The following is a 15,193-nucleotide window of genomic DNA, read 5'->3' on the forward strand; positions in this document are numbered from 1 at the left end:
ACTCCACCTGCTGAAGGTCAAGCCACAGAATGTTCCGGCAGACTGGGATAAATCACTGAAGTCTGTATCTGCTGGCCTTCTCTCTCTCTCTCAGCCGGGCGTACCCCATTTAATTAGCCAATCAGAATAGGCTTACAGTTTAGGATTTCTATCCAGCCAACGAACTGTCTCCAAAAAATAACTTTTTATGGAAATCCCCTACTAAAAGGGGAAAAATAAAAAACCACCCTCTTCCATGCTTGCCTTAGGGGACACTATTTGTGGATACCCTGATTCAGTATGCCCCAATCGCAGCACTTTGCTTCCGAGATAAATGCTATTTCTTTTGATCTCTGTGCTGATTTTTTTTTAAAGTCAACACTCCTGAAAAAGTTATTTAAAAACAGAGATGCCCCGGCCTCACCTGTGAGAGCTGGGTCAAGTGCACCTGACGTGAAGCCCAGAAATGGGCATTGCTTCTTCCTCCTCCCAATAAGAGCACCATGAGGATAACCGGAGACTTGTTAGTACCACCCAGCTTTGGGAGTGAGGTTCCCGTTCTCTGTTCTCAGACACTTCCCCGCACCTGAATCCAAGATTCAGAGCCTCTCTTGGTCCTCAATGTCGGCAGAGGATTGACCGGACCTAAGCTGGCACACCTGTTAATGTCACCCACGTTCTTTGCCTGTTCTCTCTCTGCAGTTGACCTGGAGGTACATGAATGTCCCCCCTCTCTGAAGACAGATACAACCTGGTGCCCTAGGAATAGCAAAGCCAAACTCACAAACTGCCCAAATGATCTGGATTGGCTCGGCCTCCAGAGTCGACTCGGGGTTCTCTCATGTATGCTTTCCCCACATTCAGTCTAGTCCTAGAAAGACCATGATTGTGGGTTAATGTCATCACTAGATGATTAACTGAAGAGGATTTTCTCTGATTTCTCTTCACTAGGATTTTTCCCCCTCTCATGAAACCATGTTCAGGGTAAAAAGTTCTAGGTAAAAAGTTGAACACTCAGGCTCTGGAGCAGGTGGTGTGGGCTCAACCTCTAACTCCACCACCTGCTCATGCTCTGCATCTCATCTCATCTCTGCATCCCAGTCCTCATCATCTGTGACGTGAGGATTTCCAGTGGTGTTGTGGAGCTAGCTAGTATCAGCGAATGAGACCCAATTAGAAATTTATATGAGCTGGCTGATATACAAATTTCTTAAACATTAACATATACAGACTCACAATTAAATAGAACTCATCTCAAAAGCAGACCATAAATGCTCAACACTTCATATCCTATATGGTTTCGTTGCATAAAATATGAACTCTGCCTTTCAGGTTATGTCTCCTGTACCTTGGTGGTACAAGTACTGTGTAGTGATGTGTTACTGGACATGGCTTTCCTGACTCCATTTCTGGGGATGCCATGTTAAAAGCTTGCTCTCAGCACATGGAAGTATTTACACCACAGAAATTGGCAGATGCTGCAAATTCGGCGCCTCTTATTCCCCCTCTCCACCCTAAGAGCTGGTTGTTGGGCATTTTTCCAGCATACCACTGGGAGATCTACCACGAAGCCCAGTTAGGATGGGGTGAACTAAATTCTGCAAAGTGCTTTAAGGACACGGATGCCTGGCCAAGTGTTTGCTGCCCTTGCTGTCTTAGGGTTCAAGCCTCAGGGAGTATCCAAGGTTTCTGCTTTTGGACAGCTGTGACAGCTCACTGTCCCCAGCCACGTGAGGGAGCAATCCAGGCCAGGGGAAGAGGACGAGGAGCAGTGGTGTGGCTGAAGACCCTGAGAGGGGAGAGAGGACGGAAAGGAGGAGACAGACACGCGTACCTTTCTCTTCTTGAAGGCTCCTTTGGCACCGGGTACAGCTTCGCACACGCGGCTGATGGCTTCCCTTGGGACGACAGGGAGAGAGATGCATTTTATCAGGTGGCAATCGGCATTATATACCCCAGAAACTCGCCACTCAAAAGCCCACCGGAAATAACTGCCTGCTTCTCTCAACAGAGAGAATAGACCTGCCCTCCACCCCTCCTGTAAAAAGTGAGACTGAACAAAACACAGCAGGTCAACCCAACCTCTGGCTAGGCACACTCGGGCTCTTTCTATCATGACAGCTGGTGCTAATAGTGTGATAATATGACCAATGACACATGTTTTGTTTTTCTTTTTTCCAGAGTCTGTTTTTTATTTTATTTTAGTTTAGAGAGAGAGAGAGAGAATTTTTTAATATTTATTTCTTAGTTTTCGGCAGACACAACATCTTTGTCTGTAAGTGGTGCTGAGGATCGAACCCGGGCCGCACGCATGCCAGGTGAGCACGCTACCGCTTGAGCCACATCCCCAGCCCCCAGAGTCTGTTTTCTAAAATCAGCACCCTCAAGTGTACTTTTCCCAGGGTTATCTTCATTGCTGTGGTCAGGGCACTAGGGCCAAACCTGATTAATCAATCAGCCACCACTATTGATCAACATTCTACTGAAGTGAGTTAGAAAGTAATTGAAATAAATTTGGAGTTTGATACCCAGCTTCTGCAGTTATAAAATACAGACAGTCCTGGTTTACAGTGATTCAATTTACAATTTTCTGACTTTACCAGGGTGTGAAAGCAATAAAAGTAAATAGAAACCATGCTTGAATCTTGAATTCTATTTTTTTTTTAAGTTTTAGGCTTTCAAAATATTTTGTTTTGCTTTTAATTATTATGCATTAATTGTATGTGTATTAATAGTGTCCAGTGTGATATTTCCACACATGTATAAAGCATGCTTTGATCAAATCCAGCCTCCATTTATTAAACCCCCTTCCCAAATGCTAGTCATCACTATCCTACATTCAGGTGAAAATTTCTGGCTTTCCCAGATGAAAAAGGTACTTGTCCTGTGTCTGGCTTATTTCACTTAATATGGTGTCCCCCAGTCCCATCCATATGATGCTCTCTGGACAGGGGCGGTGAACATGGGCTCCCAGTCTGGATGGAGGTGAGAGACCACCACTCCACAGAGTGCTGTTGCTACGCTAGCATCTTCCATGAGTCTAACTGATGCATTTTCCACTTACGAAATTTTCAACTTATGACAGATTTATAAGTCCAGAAGAAGCTGCACCATAAAATCAAGAGTTTAGAAGAAGAAAAGGAGCTCCTGTTGTGTGTAATTGAGTCAGAAATGAGGCTATGTGCAGGGTAGCTCCTTGGAACAGCATTGGTTGAGCGGCTACTACGTGCCAAGCACCATCCTGGTTCAAGGAGTCAAAGAGTATCCTTAATGTTGAGGGATACTGAAGGGGAACCAACAGGACAGGGGTCGCACAGACGGGTCTGGCCACACTTGGGCAGGAAGTCAGGGAAGAATGGAGTTAAGCTAAGACAAAGGTTGCTGAGGTGCACATGCAGGCGATGGAAGCCTATGGTGACATGGAAGGGGACACCCGAAAGCAGGCACAGTTCAACTGCATGACTCAGCCAACGTGAGGAATGACAGGGAGACAGGGTGAAGGTGGCTTCAAAATCAGGAGCCCAAAAAGGAGATGCACGGAGGACTTCTCAACTCCCACAAAAAACAAAGAGAAAATATTTCAATAGCAGAGAACAAATAAACAGAGATCTGGAGAAATGATGAATGAAAAAAAGAAAAAAGAAAAGATAATGATCCTCAGCAACCTCCCACAAACTTTGCAAACTAAGTGCTTCTTGCATTTAATTTCTATCTATCATCTGGAGGACAAGTAATCACTACTGCAATGCAAGGCTCTTAGGAGAAATATGTCCTTGTGTAACTAGGCAAGAGCTTGTCTCAACAAGATTCCCATTTGCCATTCAATTCATTGTAAAGAGTGGGGAAAGAAATATTTTTCTAGAAGTTCGGATGCCAAGAAAACTATATGAATCATCACAACTTGGAAAAAGTGAAGAAAGAAGCCAATGATTTTGATGCTTTTAATGCTTCCTCCGATTTTTAAAATAATATCCCAACTTTGGTTCTAGCAAAACGGTCGGTCAAATACTTATCACCCAAAATTCTGTCTAAAGGTAAACTCCTTGTTACTTTTAGAAGAAGGTCACATTGTCTTTTTATAGAATCATAAAAACCTCAGTATCTATATTTTATCTCTTTAATTTTTTTTAAAAAAGCAGGTCAGTGACCCTCTGCACTATGCTTATTAAGTGAATTGATATATTTAGCTCAGTGCAGCTGCTAAATCTCTGATGGTCCCAGCAAGCTAGAAAAAAAAAATGCTATATGCAGAATATCTCCCCTAAGTCATTCCTTAAATATCCCCAATAATCACTGGATCTCTTTTTTCATTTGCTGACATGGAACATAAGAGAGTGGGGAAAAAATCAGTCTTAGCAACAGGATACATGCTACCACAGGCCTGGCCTGCTCAGGCCATGGGACTTTTGCAACAGGCTGCTACTCTTCATGTGCTGGAGAAACTACACATCAGCATTCAGAAGGGATTTCAAAGCCCTGCAGAAAATAAACTGTTCTCTCCAACAGTGGTCACACAGAGAGGCACACAAGGGTCTCAGGGCACATGGAGACACTCAATCTTTTGTCCTTAAAATTTGCAAATGTAAGGAGTTTCAGAAATTGCTCAGAGCTCATGCACTCAAGAGAAGTCTTAAGGATCCCCCTTGGGAACCTTTAGAATCCCCAGAGATTTTCAAATCAAGCTGCTTTTCAGAAAAAGGTTCTGCCTTCATAATTGGCATAAATTCATCTCTAATGCTCATGTGCTAATATGTGTGTGCGAATCCTCATTTCAACCCGGCTGATGGTGTCTATTTCTGTTTGAAATAGAAATGTGACACAACTATTAAAAATCGCAATATTTAGATGCCTGGAATTAGTAACTTCAACTCCAAAGTCTAATTTTAAATGTAACTGTTCTCAATTTCCTTGCTGTTTAAGCTCAGTGCATCTTAGCAAGAAACACCGTTTCAATTTGTTCATTTAGAAATAATTATTTAGCTTCATGTAATTTCATTTAATCCCCATTTGAATCTCAGGTACCAATTTTGCCCTGTTTTTAATAATAGAGTTTGCTTCTTAACATTCTGTTCAGTACAACACCATTTCAGTAAGCCAGACCCTGTCCTCAGAACTCTGCTAATACGAAAATGGAACATTTGGCAAACTCTGTGGTCATCTGAAAGTAGCTGGAGCCAGCCTGCCACCAACGCTAACCCTCAGTTCCACGATTTTACCATTTTCCCCCATTCAAACTAAAATTCTCATCATTAGAGCCAGACCTTCAAAAGCTCATAGTTTGTTTTTTGTTGTTTTGTTGCTTGTTTGTTTTTTGAAATGCAGAATTTTAAAATTGGAACCTTTGAAGTCATGTGACACTATCTCTCAGCTCATCTGCTGTCTCAATTCCCAGATATACATGTGAGCCGCCTGCAGGCGTGCACACACACACACATTGTTTTTTGAAACAATAAAAAATAGAATGGTAAAACAGCCGGGTGATTTCTGCCATCTTGGGTTTACATTCTCATAAGAGGAAGAGCAACAAACAAATAAACACATGTACCAGCAAATTGAAATCAATCTCACAAACACAGACCTAAAAAGAGTGATCTATGTATACACATCAGTAGAAAGTCAGCCAGTCAGTGGCTTCTAAGAGAGTGGACAGGTACCCAAGAAAAACACCAAGCTGAGTTCCTCTCTCATGCCTTAAATGCAAAAAAAAATCCTAGATGGATTGCAAATTGAATTCACTTGTGAAAAAAAAAAACACCCTAAAAGTACTAAATGAAAACTGGAAAGAATTTATTTTTAATTATCTTTGAATGGGAAGATGATACAAAACCCATAGAACATAAATATTGACACAAGTTATAGCATAAAAATTTAGACCCAAAGAAAACCATGGAAACATTTCACAGTCAAAGAGAGAATTGTTTTAATACAAGTCAATAAGGAAAATATCAAAAGCCCAGTGGAAAACTAAGCAAAGGGTAAGGACAGAGTGTTCACAGGAAACAAAATACAAATGGCTTTTGAAAATATGAAAAGGTTCTCGACTTTGTGCATAACAGAAATCCAAATTAAAACCTCCCTATTGAAGCTGCATTTCCGTAGCCAAAGATGAATACGTGGTAATACTTTGTAGGGACAAAGGCCCTTCTGCATTGGTGAGTAAGGAACTTGACATGGCCTTAGCTGGCCATGGTCAGATCCCTGACAAATGGAAGGTACACAAACCCTTTGGTTTGGAAGGACGTTTGCTCTAGACTTGCTCAGGCCAAACGACTTCACACACAGTTTCTAACAGACTGGCAGGAAATAATCAGCAATTATCTCTAAAACCCAGTTAGCTAAACTATGGCACATCCACCAAACAGACCACAACATGGCCACAGCCCCTCACATGGCATCAAAAGTGCTGCTTGTGCTACTCTCACCCCACTCTTAGCCTTCTTTAATCAGATACATGTTCTCACAAGTTGTTCCTGCAAAATCACGAGCACCTTCCATACTACAGATTGAGTGGGCAGCTTCTGTCCTCAGCTGATCTTGTCCACCCCCGGAGCTCCTGGATCTCTCTCTCTCCCATGTGAGTTTCTTGCCTCCTCTGACCACCAGGGCTCCTTTGCCCGTCTCCTCCCTGGAACTTGAGTGAGTGGAATGAAGACATGCAGTTCCAGTCAGAACTGTCTCCCCCTCCCACCGGCCCTTGTCTTTTTTCTTTCTCTTTTCTTAAGTAAATGTGCATGTACTTAATTTTTATATTTTTACTACTACATTAAACTTGTACGTAATAGTTCGTTCAGATGTATCAATCTCCAGGACTTTCCCTTCCTCTTTCTATGTGCTCACCACCCAGAGGAAGCCCCCAGGCACCCCCTGAACCCAACCCACTCATTTTCAAAAAAGAAAAAGTCCTCAATCACTTATGACGACAACCCCTCCCTCTCCATTTTCCCCAGCTACAATAAAAACATGCCCAACTTTGGCAGAAGAGTAAAAATCCTGAACTTCAACAAAAGCCGAAAAGCCCCTCCCCTTCCCTAAGGCCATCTGTGGCTGCAAAGTTCAGATGGCCACAGAAGAATTCTGTCTCCTAAGCGTCTAGCCGCAGCTCCTGACTCCTTAGTGGGCTGGAGGGTGACAACGGGGATGGATACAGAGGTGAGGGGTCAAGCAGTGACATGGACTGCTATAGCCCTGAGCCCTCTGGTTAGGGCTAAAGTTTTCAGCTGACTCCTTTGCCCTTCTCAGGCCCTTGCTTGATTCTTTGAAGTCTCCTCCACCGGAGAAGGCAGTAGTCCTCCCTCACCCACAGTTTCATTTTCCATGGTTTCAATTAGTTGTCTGAGGTCAAATGCAGTTCAAAAATATTAAATGGAAAGTGTTTAAATTTTAAATTGCACACATTCTAAATTGTGTGACATTTCTCACCCTCCTGCTCCATCTCCATCCTAAGACATGAATCCTCCCTTTGTTCAGAGTATCCATGCTGTATACACTACCTCCCCATTACTCACTGAGTAGCCATCTTGATATCAGATTCACTTTCATAGTATAGAGGTGCTTATGTTCAGATAACACTTATTTTACTTAATACTGACCCTACAGCACAAGAATTGTGAGGTTAGCAATTCAGATATGCCAAAGGTGACGCCATCAAATGCTTTCTTTAAGTGAAAAGGGGAAAGCACTTGATGGCATTTTGAGAGAGAGAGAGAGAGAGAGAGAGCGAGCGAGCACATCCACTGGACCATGGCAGGCTGAAGTCTAGACTGCAGAGGGCTAGACAGGGCTACTCAGTGCAGCATGGAATCTGCAGACCGATGGAAACCTTGCATATGCTTATTTTCATTCCCAGTCTTTAAGAATTTCTTATCTTTTTGGAGAAATATATCCTCTGAGATGAAACACCAAAGAGTAAAGAACACAATTCCACAAAATCTGCTTCCCTAGTTGCAAAGGTGTAATACAGGAGAAGCAAGTGAGCTGGCTCCAAAGCCTCTGTGGGACCTGACACTGCTGGGCCTTGCTCTAAGTGCCACCAAGATCCTGCCTCATTCAGCCCTTAACCATCCTAGGGAACTGGGAACCATGTAGGGCTGTTTAATAGATGAGGAAGTGGAGGCGCAGAGACAGTAAGTGACAAGCCCAAGGTCATTCAATCAACAAGTGCCTGAGCCCATCGGGAGCCCAGGGACTGTGATACAAGTGCCACAGATCCGGGGGCTGCACAGCCAGCCTGGGTGGGGGACCCAGGAGAGCAGTACTCTCTGAGCTTGTGCATGCATTGCCCGGCAAAGTCATCTCCCGCAAGGTTTTCAAAGTTAGAATCCTGAGAACCAGAGTCACACAGGAGCTTTAAAATCGTGAGCATCAATTCAAGTGCTCCAGGGAGTGGAGGAATGAGCGTGATGTGATACAGCCTCTGGGATGGGAAAGCAGGGCGGTGATGTTGAATATCTGCCTTGAGAGGATTCTCCAACCATGGTGGACAGTGGGATGGGCTTAGCAACGAGGACCGCCCATCAACACGCACAGCATGAGGGAATCCTGTTAGAACCAGACAAACACAGCGTGTACTGTGGGCTTCCACATACGTACAAAAGTCTAGGAAGGGCAGACCAGCCTATCGCGAGAGAGCACATCAGGGGTTCTCTGGTGGAAAGGGGGGAATCATGGTTGCAGGGGACTCCAAGAGACCTTTAAGGACGTTAAAGATCTTTGCTGTATCTTGAGTGTGATCATGGTTTGACAGGTGAACACATGCATCACACTTACCCAGCTGCACATTTTAAAAATTGGAGGTTGGGTTGGGATTGTGGCTCAGTGGCAAAGTGCTTGCCTCGCGTGCATGAGGCACTGGGTTCAGTCTTCAGCAAAACATAAAAACATATACATAAATAAATAAATAAAGATATTGTGTCAACTAAAAAAAAAATCTTTTAAAAAAATTGGGGGTTTAATGCATACCTCAGTAAAGCACAGTGGGGCGACTATAAATAGTTCACAATAATATATATATATATATATATATATATATATAAATAAAATATTTGGCCCTGAAATAGCTGTCATAAATTTACTAATATTCATTACTTCCAAGTAGCCAATATAATGACATGGTTGATGAAAGAGAAATTGTGTACCAAACAGCCACCAAGACCTATTATATATTTTATGAAGATCTGGAAGAGGTTAGTTATAGCTCGAAGGTTCCAAACAAAGAAACGCAAGAGAGAAATGCTAATTAACCTGATTTGATCAGAGCATGTGGAGTACATGTATTAAAATACAACTCTGAACTTCATTAATATGTACAAGTATTATGCTTCAATCAGAAAATAAATACAATTTAAATAAAACACCACCTCGTCATGGTGATGTGATATTGTCCCACAAAATCCTACTTGGTTTTTATTTTCTAAAAAAAAAAGAAAAAAAGAAAAAAACGAACACCACACACATTGACAGTCTCATGGGATTCCCATACTGTGCTGGGTAGAGAGGAAATTAGAGACTGGAATACAAGTGCCCAGAGGTGGTCAAAAGAAAGGCCCTGGGCAGAATCTACCTGGGCCCTAACTAGCTGTGTGGACTTAAGGAAATGACTCAACTTCCCTGAGCCTAACCCTCTCCACATGTAAAGTGAAGATAAAATATGGCAATTTTGCAGATTAAATAAAGTGAAGTGCTTATCACCAATCTTGAGGCAGAACACAGAGCCCTGTCTCTCTCACTCACCCTTTTGACTATACAAAGCCCCTCAAAGCCAGGGCAACCTGTCCCCAGCCTCTCCTCCTGCGTCCAGGAATGAGGAGGCCCTGAATCCTTCTCAGACCTGTTATCCCTGAAGATCCCCTCCCACTGAGCAGCCTGCCTTGCTTCCACTTCCGGCCAACAGTACTCCAGGGTCCAGCACCACACAGATCCTGCCCCCACTCCAGGACCTACTTTTATAGATTTGGAGGCAGCTCTCATCCCTCTACAAAATCTTTTCTAAGAGCAGTGCCATCTGCCACAGCAGAGGGTCACAAATCATGGTTCCCTGCTTCCTGGCTGCCCCTGTCTGCAGGCACTCCCACTGCCGTGTTCTGAAGGTGATTTGTTCCCACCAAAACTCATGCTAAGGCTTGGTCCCCAGCGTGGCACTGTTGAGTGGTGGGGCAGAGGGAGAATGTCTGGGTCCTGGGGTGGCACGCTTGTGTATGGATTAATGCCTTCCGTAAGGAAATAAGTCAGCTCTCTCGGGGGCTCAGCCCCACTTTCTCTCTTTCACCCCCACCTGCTGGCCCTTCTGTTTTCCACCATGTGTGGAGGCAGCACAAGGCCCTCACCAGGAGATGCTGGCGCCATCTTGGACTTCCAGCCTCCAGAACCAAGAGCAAAAACAAGCTTCTATTATTTATAAACCACCCAGCCTTGGGTATTCTGATACAGAAACAGAAAATGGACAAAGTCACTGACCATTCTAAAGGAAGTGGACAGAACTTCACTCACCACCCCAGGGCGCATCTTCATAGATTTGGCCACTGGTTCTATCGCTGCCACCTTGGATGACTGACGTGAGCAAGTTTACACACACAAAGAACTTACAGACAACCAATTCCCCAGAGGCTCTACCCTACAGGGCATACCTCCCACCCTGTACATGGGCAGGATTCTTTGTAGCCCAAGGGATAGGAGTTTACACTTCTCTGTGAAACTGAGGGAAAGCCTGAATCAACCATCTCTTCTTAGTTCTAGAATTAGCCTTCTTGACCTTACCCCAAACCCTATCCTCGGAGAGGTGGATTCGACTTGCCCTGGTCATAAATAAATTCTGTGTGTGTGTGTGTGTGTGTGTGTGTGTGTGTGTGTGTGTGTGATGCCGTGACTGAACAAAGGCCCTTGACAAGTGCTCTACCACTCAGCTATATCCTCAGCCCCACTCTTTCTGATTTGCAAAACTCATCATTTCAGTGACTGACATACTGCATGCCAGGAAACATGGGCCTGGTCTAGTAACATATGTCCTCAGTTCTCTCCTGCAGGAGACCCTGATTATTCTAGCCTGTGGGGTTCTTTTGCTATTGTCAAGTATTTCATAGATTCCTAAGCTCCTCCCCAGTCACCAATTTTATCAGCCTTTCCCTCCAGTAAAGACAGTTGATCGCAGCAAGGCTGAGAGTGTAGCCCATGGTATAGCACGAAGGAGCGGCTGATCTACTAGGTTGTATGATGAAGAAGGAGTCATCAGAAAAATAGCCAAGAAAGAAGAATTGAGATTTTTTTTAAAAAAAATGGATGTCACAGTTGCAATATGTAGAATCTGAATAGACAGAGAACAAGGGATGGGCACCGTCTTAGAGAAGCCAATGGGGCTCAGTGGCACCCAGTGAGGCCTGGGAATGGAAGGTGGCTGGGTGAAGGGTAGGCTCAACAGAGAGAGAAATGGAGGGACCATCTGCAAAGAACAAGGGCTGGGAGGAGCGGGGACATCCCACCAGCTAGAGGAGATGGACCGCATGTAGTCTGGTTCGTGTGGTGTGGCACAGAGGCCTCAGCAAGCAGGAGGTGCTTGGTGATCAAAGGGCAGGGGGTGGCACTCACCCAGAGGATGGTCAGCCACCATCTAAGTCTGAACCAACTCTGAGCCAACATGATGTACAACTGAGTGCCCAGGTGGACAGCACGTCAGGTCTGCGAGTGGAGATGGAGCTGAGGATGGGGAGAGCCTGGAAGGGAGGTGAGTGAGGCTGGTGAGGGTCAGAGCCAGAGCCCTGGGATCCCAGGGTCCAGGCTGAAGAGTGTGGGGACCTGGTGTGCAGGAAGCCTCAAGGGTTCACAGGCAGCAAGACAAGGCTGCAGGATCAGGGGGAGGCTGCGGCCACACTGCCGGAGGAAGAGTCTGCCCAGGGTTCTGACTGCATCCTGCTGCGCTCGGGGCTAGACTCCAACACAGAGAATGAGACCCTTTGCCCAAGGCTGACGGAACCACGTACACCTGACGGAACATCCGGCCCCAGCACCCAGTCTTCTGGGTTCGCTTTTCTCTGTAAAATGGAAGCTAAATCATTTTGGGGAGCCTCCTTTAGCCAGGGCAGTAGAGACACAAGCCAGGCCGGCTGCCACAGTCCTGTGTCTGCTGAAGCACCCAGAGGGAGAGTGCATTTCCCCAAAGCCTTTTCCTGCAGGATTCTGTAGGTCCATGGACATGGATCTCAGAGGCCACTAAAAATAGGTCAGACAACAGAAGGGTTTCAAATGCAGCCCTGTTTGCAGACCTCAGCTACAAAGATATGTCATCCGTGATTGTTCCACATGAGGCCTAGTGGGTTTCATCCAGTTTCTGTTTAACTCAACTTTATACAGGTGTTTTCAAGGGCACAAACCCAGAGACGGGTCTGAGTGCTGAGCTCACCTCCCAGAGACACACACTGGCTTTTCAAAACAGGACCCAGGATGCTGTAACTCTCAAGACTTGGGGGTTAGAGCGATGCCTCCCCATCTGCCCTGGAAAGAGGCAGAGATACAAGGGTGTCCCTCAGTAAGGCCCTGGAATGCCTGGGCCCACATCCCCCATCTGACAGGGGCTTCTGCTTCTGTCCCCAGACCTGAGTTTGGAAGAGATTAACAATCAAACCCATCTTTTGGGCCTTCGGTAAGGACAAATGGCACCATCTATAAATCCACAGAAGGAATAAGCATTAACAGGTCCAGGAAACATTAATTAGTTGTTAATGTCTTTAGCAACACCTAAGTCCAAACTGCTTGTACATGTCATCATTCAGAACTGCAACACACACACACACACACACACAGAGAGAGAGAGAGAGAGAGAGAGAGAGAGAGAGAGAGAGAGAATTATAAAGACCTGGTGGTTGATTCTGTCCCCAGATTCCACACCGGTTCTTAGTGAGCACAGTCTGAGTCATTGCAGACATATGGTCCCAAGGAACACATGGTCTATACAAAATTATAGGAAAATAGGCAGCCCCATGTGTAAGCATGAGCTACTGTAAAGTCCACTGTTGGACTTGAGTTCCTAGTTTGATGAGGATTACGATGATGGTGGTGGTGAGCCAGGCGATGTCATCTCCCTCTCACTGTCACCTGGATCCACTGGGCACACGCACCCAGATCCACGCTCACAGACATCCTGGGCTACCCTGCACCAATCCTCAGCCAGTCCTTGGTGAAACCAGAATTAAAAGTGATTTTCTGATTTCCCAATCCAGGAGAATACAACAACATCAAACACAGAAGACTCAAATGGTTGTCAGGGAGCAGATACTTTTTACCCAGAGTAACTGACACCACGCCCCCTGACTCCTGAGGCCAAACAGCTGCCCTACGTCAACATCCTTTCTCCCAGCAGCCCCTCTCTGGGAGGAATGAGTGACGGCAAGTTCTGTGCGACGGACCCGAGTCAGAACCCCTATGCATCAAGCTGTGCTTGATCTTATGACGGCCACCTCCACTGGGGGCTGACCTCAGGAGCTCCCCCAGGTTCTCCCCGGCAACTGTGGGCCCTGAGGGCCAACTCAGCAGTCAGAGAGGAGAGGGACACCCTGGCTTCCCACACAACTGCTCTTTTGGTGGTCTACTGGGCTCATCCAAAAACGTCCACTTAGGGAAAGGGAATGAGGTGGTTCAAGGGATGAAGTTGCCCAAACTATGTTATATGAACGCGTCACAACGTATCTCACTGTTATATATAATTATAACGTACCAATCAATAATTATTTTTTTTAAAAATCCTCCTTCGTCAGAATTTTATTAATCACATGACAACTCTGGAGCATTATTACAACCTAACTCTAGAAGACAAGCAATGCGGAATACAAACGATCAAAGTATAAATCCTAGCAATAAACACTCTGGGTTCTATTTTTTTTCAAAAATATATATTTAATAGAACAGAAAGAAGTACAGTGCAATCAACAAAAAGGCTCCCCGACAGGCACCATCAGCAACGGCCAGGCGTGGTACATTAAGGAGTGGGAAATGTTGATGGAGCAGTCAGTGGACCTGAAGAGGGCAGAGGCCCAGGGAGGCTGCAGAGACATCAAAGCCCAGGCAGGGGACAGAAGTGCAAAGAAAATTCCAAGTGCATCCTGAGTCCACAGCTCCTAGAGATGGACCCAGCAGAGGCCCCGTGGAGGTAGCCAGAGCCTGGGACAGCAGAGCTCACCTGCAAGGCAAAGAGAAGAGACAGGTTCAGTCTGCATTATTCACACACAGTATGATCAGTCACTTCCGAACCTTCCTGCGTCAGGCTCATGGCCAGGCAGAAATGCTCTCAAACTTGTGGCATAGTCGCAGAACCTGCCTCTAAGAGTTCGCTTTTCTGACGGCTCAACAGCACCTGTCCATCATCCCAGAGATGCTCTGCTGAAAGGCTCTGCAGAGCTGTGTGTCCATCCCAGTCTCCATCTCTCACCTTTGTGCAATTCTATGTAGATGCAAATGATAGGAAGTCCCCACTGGTTGAAGTGGAGAGGGAAAGAGCTAGAGCCCTGACCACCTTCTCTAGGTCCATCCACAGAGTGGCCAAGGAGGTGGCACCACCGTCAGCACCTCCTGGAGTGAGGGTGCAAGCACCCCCAAGGTCCATAGCAAACAGGAGGGAGAGCCAGGGTCAGCAGCCACCACCCACCTGAGATCTTGTCCAGTGTGCAAATGAGCAGCAGTGTGTTCATCACCCCCTGGAAAGCCCTCAGCTCTCAGGAAAAGTTTAAACCTCCATGCCCTGACTTTAGCAGCTGCTCTCAGGTCCACACACAAACCCTCAACACACCAGAGTCCGAATGCTCAGCACCAATGAGCACCAAGGATCAATGAGGCCCTGCAGATAGCATCTCATTTAATGTTGAACACAGTATCAGGTGCAGACTTGCCCCACCCACCCATGGGGATCTATTTATCTTCACCAGCTTCCCTCTCCTTCGGAGGCACAGAGAGGTCACCCCCTGGTCAAGACCACAGAGCCAGTTCTTGCACGGGGTTTGGCCTGGGTCCAGCCAGCCCTTCCAGTGGACTCAGCCTGCTTTCCTGGGAGTCAGATGAAGGCAAAGGGCTTGGGCTTGCAGGAAGGTAAGACACACGAGGAACAGGCCACCTCTTGTGCTGTGTGGCCTCAGAACTGACCCACAGAATGATGATAAGTGGCCAAGGATGATACCCAGCCAAACATCTCCCAATGTGGCAAGAGCTTCAAAGAAAGGCAACAGCTCGGGGCCTTCTA

General features: G+C 45.8%; 1 protein-coding gene across 1 annotated transcript in view; it reads right to left on the reverse strand.

Moving 5' to 3' along the window:
* Shc3 (SHC adaptor protein 3) overlaps positions 1–15,193 on the reverse strand; it is a 168,116-nt gene that overhangs the window by 81,484 nt on the left and 71,439 nt on the right. Inside the window, exon 3 of the mRNA XM_076837083.2 lies at positions 1,814–1,877. Coding sequence (XP_076693198.2) covers positions 1,814–1,877 — 64 coding nt within the window. The remainder of the gene's footprint in view (positions 1–1,813; positions 1,878–15,193) is intronic.

Source organism: Callospermophilus lateralis, chromosome 17 (assembly GCF_048772815.1).
Source record: "Callospermophilus lateralis isolate mCalLat2 chromosome 17, mCalLat2.hap1, whole genome shotgun sequence".
In the NCBI taxonomy this organism is placed as follows: domain Eukaryota; kingdom Metazoa; phylum Chordata; class Mammalia; order Rodentia; family Sciuridae; genus Callospermophilus; species Callospermophilus lateralis.